General features: G+C 31.5%; 1 protein-coding gene across 3 annotated transcripts in view; it reads right to left on the minus strand.

The window, feature by feature from the left end:
* Positions 1-12,422, minus strand: part of LOC128997788 (uncharacterized) — a 53,369-nt gene continuing 40,947 nt past the window's right edge. For all 3 annotated transcript variants that reach the window (XM_054423481.1, XM_054423482.1, XM_054423483.1), the window contains exons 11-13: positions 11,221-11,344; positions 6,675-6,865; positions 1-5,896 (exon numbers count right to left, since the gene is read on the minus strand). In XM_054423481.1, coding sequence (XP_054279456.1) covers positions 5,602-5,896; positions 6,675-6,865; positions 11,221-11,344 — 610 coding nt within the window. In that variant the 3' untranslated portion in view covers positions 1-5,601. The remainder of the gene's footprint in view (positions 5,897-6,674; positions 6,866-11,220; positions 11,345-12,422) is intronic.

Here is a 12,422-nt window from a genome sequence, read left to right on the forward strand (position 1 = left end):
TAGCAATAATAAAAATTTATTAACACATGAAAAATAATGTATATAAGTAAAATCCATTCGGAACAGAAGACTTGAATGCACCACAAATCACTTATGTCAGTTTTGACATTTTTACACAATTGTTAAAATAATGTAACAAATACAATAGATACTATTGAAACGTAATTAAGTCATCCAAATTAAGAATACAGTATGTTGTTTTAGTCTCAAGTAAATTCCTCCATTTGATATTACCAAACTCAAAACAATTACCACAATGCAATGCAAGTATTCTCTAACATTGGGAGGTTATAGATTGTATATTTGATATGAAACAGAATTATTTTAATAGAATGTAACAGAATGTATCACAAATATTTCACAGAAGAAATAGAAATTTGAAACTCAAAATGTCTTGCATATTAAATTCATGTATTATGGTAATATTAAAATAATGCCAAAGAAGTTGGTGGCATTTGCATTAAAAAATATTCTTTTAATAAAATACAACTAACAATCTCTTTAAAATAAAATCCTCTTTTTAAAAATACATAGGTTAAGCATAAATAGTCTACACCTATTTTGGTTTATTCAAATAAGCAATTTTTTACTCAAGTGAATCTATTTAATAAGTGATTTAAATAACATTTTCCCTACATATTATATATGGTGTACAAGGTACAAGTCTACTTACTAGTAAGTTGTTAATTTGACTACGAAACATTGAGGAACCACAAGGTAATGTCATGGACAATCCGTATCACTTAGCAATTACTACATACCTTAGCCTTGAAACTACCACTTTACGTGCTTCAGGTGACTACAATATTGTTTTTGTGGAGTCATTCTTTCTTGGAAAACACATGTAAAAGCCAATAATGGAGTACATCTACTATTTTTAACCATTTCCAAACATTTAATAATACTGTTTCAAGACCCAAAGGTTGTGACATCTAAAGACACAAATACTCATAATAATCGGTGTTATGTTAAAGTGAGCAATTATGTTAGGCACAAGTTAAAATCACTATTTACTTAAAAGGAAAACATACATCCCACCATTGGTCCCGATCCTATTAATTTGTTTACCACACACAATAGCCAAAGCATGATTAATAGCCCTCTAAAACAAATACTCCACAAAAAATATTATACTAGTGTAGATCTAAAAGTTAGTATGTTGTCTTGACTAAAAAGCTTAATTTAAAAGAAAATCCTAACATTCACATGGAAAAACACAACAATTTTAGTTTTATATTTATGTATTGTGGTTTATTTTAAGTCTCATCAACCTTACTGCAAATAAATATGTTATCTGACAATAGCACAAACAGATTAAAAGCACTTTATAGAGCTACAAATTCAAGCAACAATTTTAAAGAAAGAAACAAGCTAAAAACTAAAATAAATCAAAATATTTGGTATAGGTGTGAGATACATCAGTTACCAAAGTGAACACAAATCACTTAAACATATGCAGATTGTCAGTACACAACAATTTACACTAACAAATCTCAGTTGTAAATCTCAGAAAATCTCATAAAGATGAATTAAATTAGTAGGCACATAAAAATACAAAACCAATGCTATTTTGTTTGACATATAATAATCTGAAACTATTTTCTATGTTCACTAATTTCCAGAAAAATCAATAAATAAACCTATAGTATTAAGTGGAATGAAGTTTGACAAATTTAATCTTAAAAGCAGTAAGAATATGAACAATTGAAGGGTACTTTTACTATGCTATTTAGGATTAATAAGCTAAATTAGGATTTTACCTTTACTAAATGTCAATTTATGGTATTTAACTTACTTCCATTAAAGGCTGATTTGACTTAGCTTTTATATGAGTAGGTTGTTAAGTAGATGTTATAATCAACCTAACATAAGCCAATTCTGGTAAAACTTTTTTTTTGTTTTATAGGGATTTCTTCCCCTTTGCAAATAAGATAAATATGGCTTATATTTAACTTTATTGTGAATAAGGTAACAAATCCACTACACCACTTATACACGACTAGCAAAATAAACTCTAATAAATATAAATAACAAAATAATATATTACTCTTTACTAAATCTACGAAGCAAGTATTGTAGGATAAATACATGAAGAAAATGACGTTTCCACGGCCATTATCACTGTCAAACCGAAGTTACACTGTCATTAATTATCTTTGTGAATTTAATGCTCTTAGAAGAAATAAGATTGGATGGGCACTGGTGTAACTTACTGTTAATGACAAGATATACCACCCCAACACAAATAAATAAGTGGCACTCCTCAAATTCAACTAATACAATTTCATTTCAGATCTTAACCAACTAGTACTACAACATTTATCATATGTTTGTATATTAGTGGAACAAAAGACAAAAATAGAAACCAAACTTTCAGTAGTTTGCAGGGTTTATTTGATTTAGAAATGCATAGACTGGCTGGGCGCATACTGGGAGAATATTCAGCATTTCCTTGGAAATGAATAGTTTCTACAAATGTTTTCCTTTGAACAAGAAATTTGCTACACAATGGAAACCTTAACCGTATTGCCAAGGTTGCTTCTTCAGTAGAAGTTTGTTTAATTACATGAGAGGAATAGTTAGACAAACTCTTCACATTTGCTATCGACATTTTCTTTTAACAGTGTGTGGCTAGCCGTGTCTCTAAGCCGTGTGGAAACGAATAAATAACAAATGAAAAATGAATATCAGCTGGATAAAATAAAATTGTTCAAAACAATGAACCGATGCAAAACAAACTAAATTATAATTGGAAATTATTAGCTTTAGAAATTATTTCTGCACATTAATAGAAACTCTCCGTCAAAATTACCCATCGGTACTTTCTAAAAGCTCAGTCTCTTTGAGATTTAAGTCGGACCATTATACGTATCTGGAATCGGAAAAGTCAATTGTGGAAAGGAAGTACCTTATAAATCTAGAGGGTTAACAAATGTACGATCCACTTTACAAGTTAATATGAACCTTACAGTATTCTAATTTCTAATATAGTGTGATATGATAAAAGGTACAATAATTGTACTACAGAATCTACTCATTTCTAAATTGTTCATTATAGTGAAAATTTAGACGATTATGAGTCAATTGCAGCAATAACATTTGGATGGTAAATATGCTATTGATTTCAGGATGTTTGTTTTTATTACATCGTAAATGTTATCACAGTTATTTTGCTAATAACAGTGCGTTTTAGGATTTTTTGGGTCTATTGAAATCAAATTTAGGTAGGATTTCAATAGCAAGTACACTTTTAAGGTAGTATATATTTTCAAATTCAATTATAAAGTTACAGTATTTTTATATGTGCATCACTTGCACATTGTATTAGGTGGCTTAAGGGATTCAAACCCATGCCTGAACTTAACAAACAATAATTTAATCAAACCAAGCAGAAAAATTTAAGATTTAATTCTAAAATCAATTATGGATGTGAAAATATTGCATAAAGCAGATGCAAAGAACGAGATCCTCTCCCCATTGCCAAGCAGGGGTAAAGTGGCAAGTTAGGGAATTAAGATGAGTTGAACTGAATTTCATGAATATATAAGTTAATAATTCTAAACATTCAGATTGTCGGGTCATAGTATTTGGCTCAACACTCAAAATAAACTCAATAAAACTATACAAGTTACTAGCCCTTTTATTTCTTAACGATAAGATTCAAGATTAAAGCACTGAAACTTATATTTTATCAAAAACTAAAAAATAAAACATTTTACTACTGATACCTTTCAAGTAGTACAAGGACACAAAGTCAGGTTTTGTCAAACTTGGTAAAAAACTAAACTTAAATCACTGTGACAAAACATGATTAAAATTTAAAACATCAACAAACTTATTATGTAGAACTTTGCATGAATAATGCAAACATATAAATTGATTAAATTAAAAATGGTACTAGAACCGTGGGCATAAGGCTTCAGGCACCGTGAGGATATTCCGTCAATCAGATGTCTTCACTGCAGCATTTTGGGCAAGCATCCAAATCCATCAAGAAGATGGTGTTAAGTAAAAAAACCAGACCTTTTATGCTGGATCAGGACTCTGGTTGCCACATGCTCTACAAGCTACTGAAGCTTTGTCTCAAAGACTTGCAATCTTCTGGAATTTGTTGAAGCTCCGTCTGCTTTCTTGGTTGTCAAAAGTGACATGTTTGTAGAATAGTTGAAATTCCTCACAATGTGCAGAATCAGAAGACTCCTTGTTTTTTTCTCCTAACTTAATTTTCAATTCAACTTTTGTCGCAGTCATTCCCTATTAATCTTTGACTAATTCTATAGTTTTCAATAGTAGGTCAAAATTTCAACATCCTATCAAATTCAGTTATTTTTTATTAAATTTCAAACCGATATTGCTTTTTCACTTGTGTTTTAATGATAAGGCATAATAATTTAGGAGTGGGCTTGAATGAAAGGGTGAGTTGCCATAATTCAAGGTCAAGTTATAGTATGATATATTCCTATTGATCTTTAGGACTCCTCACAAATTTTAATAAATTTCATAGCAGATTATAAATTTTTTTCATTTTCTAATAATCTGCTATAGTTCAATTGCTTATAATTCAACTAGTTTTAACAATCTCAAAACCTAAACATCGACAGATCCTCAATCAAATGGCTTTATGTTTATTTAAAATGGACTTCAAGTTAAATAGATAGTTTTTGTATTTTTAAATAGAATAAAAGCATTTTTTTAATCCGGGGAGGTTTCTGGTTTACGCAAACACGCCAAACTTTGCCCCAAAAGATGCCCAAAAAAGCAGACAGATCCAGAAGATTGTATATGTTTTCAACATTAAGCTTCAGTGGTTTGTAGGGCAGTGGGAATAGTGTCGATGGATGTGGACCATCTTCTTGATGGTTTTGGGTGTGTGTCCAAAATGCTACAGTGTAGACACCTGGCTGATAGAATATCCTCATGGTGCTTAACACATTCACTACCAGGGGTCACAATACGCCTCATACAGAGGAGTGTGTCGGCTGGTAGGCAATGTGTTAAGGCTGTGTGTTCACGTTTCTCGTCATGTTTATATCTTAATTATTTTTATGTTAAAACTACTGGTGTAATGTGCTTCATTAGATTATAAGTTTGTCAATTGTTTTAACTTTGATTCCAATTATGTGCGAGTATTTAACATGTATTGTGGTTAATCATAAGAGTGTTGTGTGTTTGATTCAATCTTGACCTTGTCCTAACAATTTTTAAGGGTTAGGGAATTGTGTTATTGTATTTAAGAGTTTAAAAACTTGAAAATATTTAGGGCCTTTTTGTATAAAGGCACCTTAACAGTTGTTAAAGGCCACAGCTACATATTGTAACCAACAAAGTTCCAGAATTTACTATGCCGAAATAATGCTTGAAACCCTAAATTATCTTAGTTAACCTTTAATAAACTTTGAATTACAATAAATATCACTCTCATTCAAGCCCATCCGAAATTATGACCATCATCAATCATCAAAACAAAAGTGGTTGAAAGAAAACTCCAAGAGCTCTATCATTGCTACAGTTGACTCGATAAGAAAACACTCTGCAATATTTGAGCACTCTACTCTTCTACATTTAAAAGGAAGAAGAAAATTTGTTCTAGAGCTAAAAAAGTTAAACTGGGGGATCCATTGCACTAATTATAGCCTTGACGACTGACGCAGCAGCGAGACTAGCATAAGCTTGCCATGGAGACTTGCGTGTGCCGTCGCGATAGTCAGCAATACCTCGCACGACTGCAAAGCTGTCCTTGCAGTTACCCATGACTGATTCTATCACAGAGTCAAACTCTGGGTCCCAGGCTTTAGCACCGCAGCGCTGAGAGAAGATTTGGCGTAGAGAATCGTCTTTGCACACTGCACGGCCTGACAGGATCGGACCCAGGTGTAGTCTCGGCAAACCTTCCACTCTGCAACAACACCACAGTTTCAAGAAAGAGAACACTTCAAAGTAATGTGCATCAAGTAAATAAAAGTGTTATGGAATAAAGATCTCAAACAATAAATATTTTAAAATACACATTTACGTGGTTTGAGATGTGTATTCAATAATAATTGCAAAGCAAGTATTATAGCCAACAAAATTAAATTTGGAAAAGGTTTATCGTTCTTTGGAACACTTTTTGAACACAAATTTGATAGATAATAGCATTTAATTTATACTAGCTGAATAATATGTTAAGCATAATAAATCACCCACCAGAGTTAGTGGAAGAGGCCTAATAAAACTTAAGTGAGCACAGTTTAAGTAATTAAGATTATTTGTGATTCCAAAGAAGGCAATTGGCTAGTTTTCCTCCTTGGGTTCGCAAAATTACATTTTTTTTTCTAGATCCAATGTAAATGTTAAATTTTTATTATAATGTATATATAAACTAATGATCATTTTGCATGATGGGCCAAGAGTTACATTACCATCCTGAATACCAGAAATTAAGCAACAATCAAAGTTTTATTGAAGCATTCATACAATTTGGAATACAATTACTATTGAGAGTTATAATTTATAAAACAGGAAGTTCAACAACAGTAATTTAAAATTGTACTATTCTAATAATATAATCTTTAAAATACTATAAAGGACTCTCAGGAGAAAAATAATTACAAAATAAAATATTACTATCGGAGATTTTTTGGCCCAATTAGCAATTACTAATATGATATTACATTAGAGGGCAAGTATGGTACCTGGCAGACTGAATGGTGTCGGCAGGCGTAGGGTGAGCCACTTCTATGATGTCTCTCTCCCCAATACACATGTACAATTTGTCAGTGTCAGTCGGCGGACGACAGAAGTCATGTTCCGACTGTGACTGTAACATCTCCTGACCCTTCTTCAGATACCTCAGCCATGTAGTCTTGTCACACTCTGTGTCCGACTGAAACACAAAATATAGGATTTCAACAATTAGAATGTCAGTGGTTTGTATATCTAGACGTCTGCAGGCTAGACTTTTTTACTTTGGGTCAGGTAAAAATTGGTTTGCTTTGCAAAGTAATGATATTTTAAAAAGTTAATTGTTATACTAAAATCTGTTTATGTAATATTGTACTATTTCATTTCGATCCCCACCTATCTTCTGTGGTCACACAAAATCGTGATCATTTTCCCGGCCACGGTGAAATCAACAACATGTTATGCAGATAGCGAGAAATCATTAACATCACCTGCGATTGCAGCGAGACTCATTGAATTTCGATTGTACATGTTGCAGATGTATTCTACGGTCAAAAAAGAAAACTCGGCTTCGAATCGACCCCTCAGGCCAATCGTTTGCCTGACCCAACCCAAAAATATTGGGGACACCCAGACTCCTAAATGTATTATTAACACTTTTTTTTCCTAGGACGCAAGGCACGAGCCAGAGATTGTTTTTCACATTACTTCAGGTTAGACCTAGGGGTTGCGGCATTATCACTTAGATAAAATCCATTGGTGATTTGGGGATGTTAACCCGGGGCTCAGGGATCAAAGACCTGCGCTCTACCACTAAACTAGCTAGCTCCTCCTTTTAAGAAATTAGAGTACTTTAAATAAGAGTGCAATTTTTTTCATATCCTTGATTAATGATTTTATTTTTCATCAAGTTGTGGAAAAACAGATGTTTTCAGTACATGTGGTATCAAAAGTCACTCATAAATTGCAGTGTTAAAAGTAATTTTTTAAAGTCATAAAATGAAAAAACTCATTTAGTGGAGGGTACCTATGTCAACTGTTACTTTATTTTTTTTTTTTTTACAGGGATGAAAAATGCAATCTTACTTTGATGTTGTTTTGGTTGTACTAAGAAGTTTGACGAAAACTTTAGTTTATTGTTCGGGCTAAAAGTGGCTTTCTGGCTTCAGCTTCATGACACAGGTCAAAGTTGAGCTTGTATCAATAGCCATAGTTTTTGATCAAAGAGATAAACTATAGCTATTGATGTCCTACTAATCTATGACTCTTTGGAATTGAGCCTTACACATACCTGGAACTTAGAAATACATGTGGGAATATTTTTGAAATTTCTTTTATATAGTCATTTAAAGAATTAACTCACAAATCCATATAGTAAAACATAGATGAAGATTTAAACAAAGAAATTTATGTATAACTTCTGTGAAAAGATGAATATAAAAATGTAAAGAAATATAAAGAGAACTTTTATTTATAATGATAAGCAATGAACTGGAATAAACAAATATTGGATGTAGGGGTGTGCGATGCATCGAAAATGCATCGAAATTTCGATTCGATTCGATTCGATGCATCGAATCGCGATTCGATTCAGTGGTGGTCAAAAAACGATTCGATTCATGAGGGAGTCAGTATCCATATACGAAAAACGCCTGCAGAAAGCCAACGCAATACCCGCAATACAGGAGCGCGTTGCTGTTGCGTTTCCTTTACGAAGGCGTTCTTATTTAATACATTCTTTGCATTAAATATAGCTTTAATTGTTTTATATTTTTTTGTTTTGACATTGCAAATGATGAGAGGTTTTGTTTTTTGTCTTGATGTAAGCAGTGTGAAAAATATTTTACTACTGTAAACTTAGCCAAAACAAGATAGGTCACTCCAAAATCATTTTAAAAATAAGTCTGAAAAATTGTTACACTAGTAAGATTAATGTTATAGACTGATACATTTGGTATTTTTGTTAGGGGTGCAAGAGAAAAAAAAGAATAATTTATTTCCAAAGAAACACTCTTATATTATTATATCTATTATTACAGAGGAATTAAAATGTTCAAATGAGAATTAAAGATTAGTAAGTTGGCTCACGACCTTTAAGAATAAAGACACAACAGAGCAATTGCCGCACTGCCACTAGCCAAAGCTAGTCTAGTCGTCTACTGACAAGATTGACAAGACAAAAGCCGTGATGCAACACTAACAGTGCAAAGAAAACAAAGTCAAAAGAATAGACTATTTATCCAGACATACTAGTTTAATCATTTATTATTTATTCCATACCTAATTTAAAATATATTTTAGTATTTTACATAATAAATTATAAACAAAATAAATATCTGATATAGTGAACAGATCTGTATCTTGGTTAGATGGGGTTAAAAAAATATATTTCTAAGATCCAATACAATATTTACAACTCACAAATTACAATGAATTAATTTCTTTGAAAATAATCTGTAACAGTTTTGTTTTTGAATAAAGAAATATAGTTTTTTGTCTCTACTTCCTTGTTTCATCACTTGCATTTTGTCAGCAATTAATTGAAGCAACTGGGTAGCAACCTGGTGGTGTAAGAGGGGAGGGGTAGGGTCTATGACCTTGAATGCACACATCGTTGCCTGGGCCTGGCTGGGGAGAGTGATTCATTGTTTTTGTTGACATACTACTGTACTACCCTTCCTTCAGAGAAAAAGACCCTGCTGTTCCAAAAACATTGAGGGTAGTTTAAAAACATTGACCTGTGTTGCCAAGGGCATTAGAAGTTAACATTTAACTTTCTTATCTCTTGATTTAATATTATTTTAATCTACTATATATTATTTAAGAGTTACTTTTCGGGTACCTAATTAATTGTGATTTTGTTTGGCTTTATTTTATGGATTTTTAATTCTTTTCATTCATTAGCTATCAAAATCAGTTGTTTTAGGATTTTAATCTCTTGCAGTAAGTCTATATTTTTTTATTTTATTTTATTTTATTTTATTTACATGCTTCAATACAGTTTAAAGACCATTTACATTGAAGCAGTTCAAGCACTTATAATATTATTGCTTCAGTGGGTTTCTTCTTGTCTTTTCACTTCACTTTTATTTACACTTTCATGCCATGCATTTAATACTAACATAAAAACAAAATTATCAATAACTATAACAACAATGTATATATATTTAAAAAATATTAACAATTATAAATTATATAAATATATAAATACTGAGTAGAAAATTAAATAGAACAATGCAAAAATATATACATTAACATTTACTGAGTGATTTATACTGTTTTTAATTTTAATTTGAAATTGTTTTAGGATTAATTATACTACTGTATGACATGATATGCATTTTTTAAAGTCCTTAATAATTATACCATAAACAATGTTTGTGTGTTATTTACTGTTTTTTAGTTTTATAGTAGGGCCTAAATTAGTTTACACAATATCTTTTCTTCAATGAGTTCTCCACTTGTCATGTTGCTTAGTACACTTTTAGGACTTTTTTAGGTCCTATAAAAAATAATGCCTATGTAAAGCTGTAGGAGGCCTACTAACTGATGCCAATAATAGATAATTCTTTATTTATGATGATGTAACAAATAATGTAAGTGTGAGATTATTATACTGAGGAGGTTAGGAGGCAGGGAATGAATGATACATATTGCATGGTGGAAACATATTATTTTTATTTTCTTCTTGCTTGCAGTCCTGAAGCAGGCCCACAGGCCCTAAACTTGTGATATGTAGGCTATATTTATTTCTTAATGGTCTTTTTATATTAAGTTCCATTCAAATTTGTTGTAATTTAGCTGACGGTACCTATTTAGTTATTTAAACAGTTATTAAAATGAGAAATAATGTCTTGATAAAAAAAATATTTTCTTCTTTCTTGCAATTGAGCCAATTCCAAGTAAAAATTATGAAATAGGCAAGTAAACCAGCTCACAGGTTATTCTAATCCCTATGATTGAAAATAAATATTTTTTCACCTAAAATTCATATGTTAAGTATGAATAGGCCTAATACCACATCAACAAAAATTTGCATTACACAAATGTGGTAAATTTTAATTATTGTTAATCCACTCAATTGACAATTATGAATAGAAAAATACCGTATTGCTTCGAATCGAGTTGCATCGAATCGAATCGAAAATCTTTTGAATCGAATCGTTGCTTCGAATCGAAAATTTTTTGCTGCTTCGCACACCCCTATATGGATAGGAACATTATGTTTTGTTTTCTGTATTTCCTCCTAAGAAGTTCTATCCATCAATTAGCCAAGTAATTTTTTTAGAATGCTTATCTTATAGGCTATATTATTATTAATAACTTGGAACACATTATTTAAATCCTCTAAATTCCAATAATTTTGAAAAAGAATATACATAATTGCCTGTGGAGTTCAAAATAGTGTTCCATTATAGAATCCATTTAAATTAGACTTGCCTCTAGGTTCGCTGATTTTATTACAACAAAATTTATGAGAATTAATCAACACCTTTAAGCATAAGGGTACTTTTAACTAATGAATAAAAAAAAGTTTGGCTAGACATAAAGCCCTACCTGTTGTTTGAGATGAGTAGCAATGTCTTGCAACAAGAGGTTGACAGGGCAGTAATCTTTGTGATCAAACTCTACGGATCCATCCGATCTCTCCTTACCACTTTCACAGTAAGTGTAAACCGACCTGTATAAGTTAACAGAAAACTAAATAACTTGCGATCTAACATCCAGCAATCTATTGTAATTGAAAAACATTCCTGCTGTTCATAAAAGCATAACTTTAGGATGATACAGAGCAAAAACTGAGTCATGTCAATTACATTGAACAGCCTTGTTTTATAAATAAACGTTTACCACCTGACCCATACAAGGATTTCATTTTTTTTTATTTTGTATAAAGAACTCTCATTCCTTGTTACACCAAAATCTATTGGGACACATACAGTGTTAAGTAATTACCACAAAGACAAAGTATACTTTTTATTTTCTCAGTTCTAAACAACCAATACTCATTGATTTGATAGGCAAACAATAAATTTGCACACAATTAGTTTTCAGTTGTCAATAGCTTTTGTCACTCTCGACTGTTCAATGTAAACTCTCAATAAAAGCTATAAAAAATGTTTAGTCTTGGAATAATCTTTAGAGCTTAGAAGTCATATTTGTTTTGGGGACCGTGACCTTACTAAGCAATTTTTAGGGTTATTATATGTGTAAAATATAAACTAACTATTGTTGAAGTAATAATGAAATATTTACAAATTACTACAACACACACTGTTGTTAGTCATCATACAAAATATGTCAAAGTTGTCTTTGCTCATCACAGTTCATGATAAAATTTAGTTAGTTAACAGCTCTACTCCCAACTACTTCTAACTTCACTTATCATGCCCAAACCCTCAACAGAAAACCTTTACACAGATCAGTTTTATCTAAATATTTACTTTAAACATATCCCTGAGTTCATAAATTTAATTAATTCCTTGATCTTGGTAAACATTAAAATATTCACAAAAAGTTATTAAAGTATGAGCATCCAGAACCCAACTAAAATATCGGGGACATCTCCAAGAGATTGGGGTAATCCGGGAGCTGTGGACATCATATCTAAATGTTTATATGCATAATGTGCAATAGTATAGTAGTGTTTACAATAATGGATTCCTTGCTTAGCTGCATGGCATTTGTATAAACTGCCGCCAAATGGCCCCCTGGATAGCATAGTATGTACTGATGTGGTCAAGATTAAAGACTGTATG

The sequence above is a fragment of the Macrosteles quadrilineatus genome, unplaced genomic scaffold, assembly GCF_028750875.1.
Source record: "Macrosteles quadrilineatus isolate MER2022 unplaced genomic scaffold, UCM_ALF_1.0 Scaffold_7__1_contigs__length_78375512, whole genome shotgun sequence".
In the NCBI taxonomy this organism is placed as follows: Eukaryota; Metazoa; Arthropoda; class Insecta; order Hemiptera; family Cicadellidae; genus Macrosteles; species Macrosteles quadrilineatus.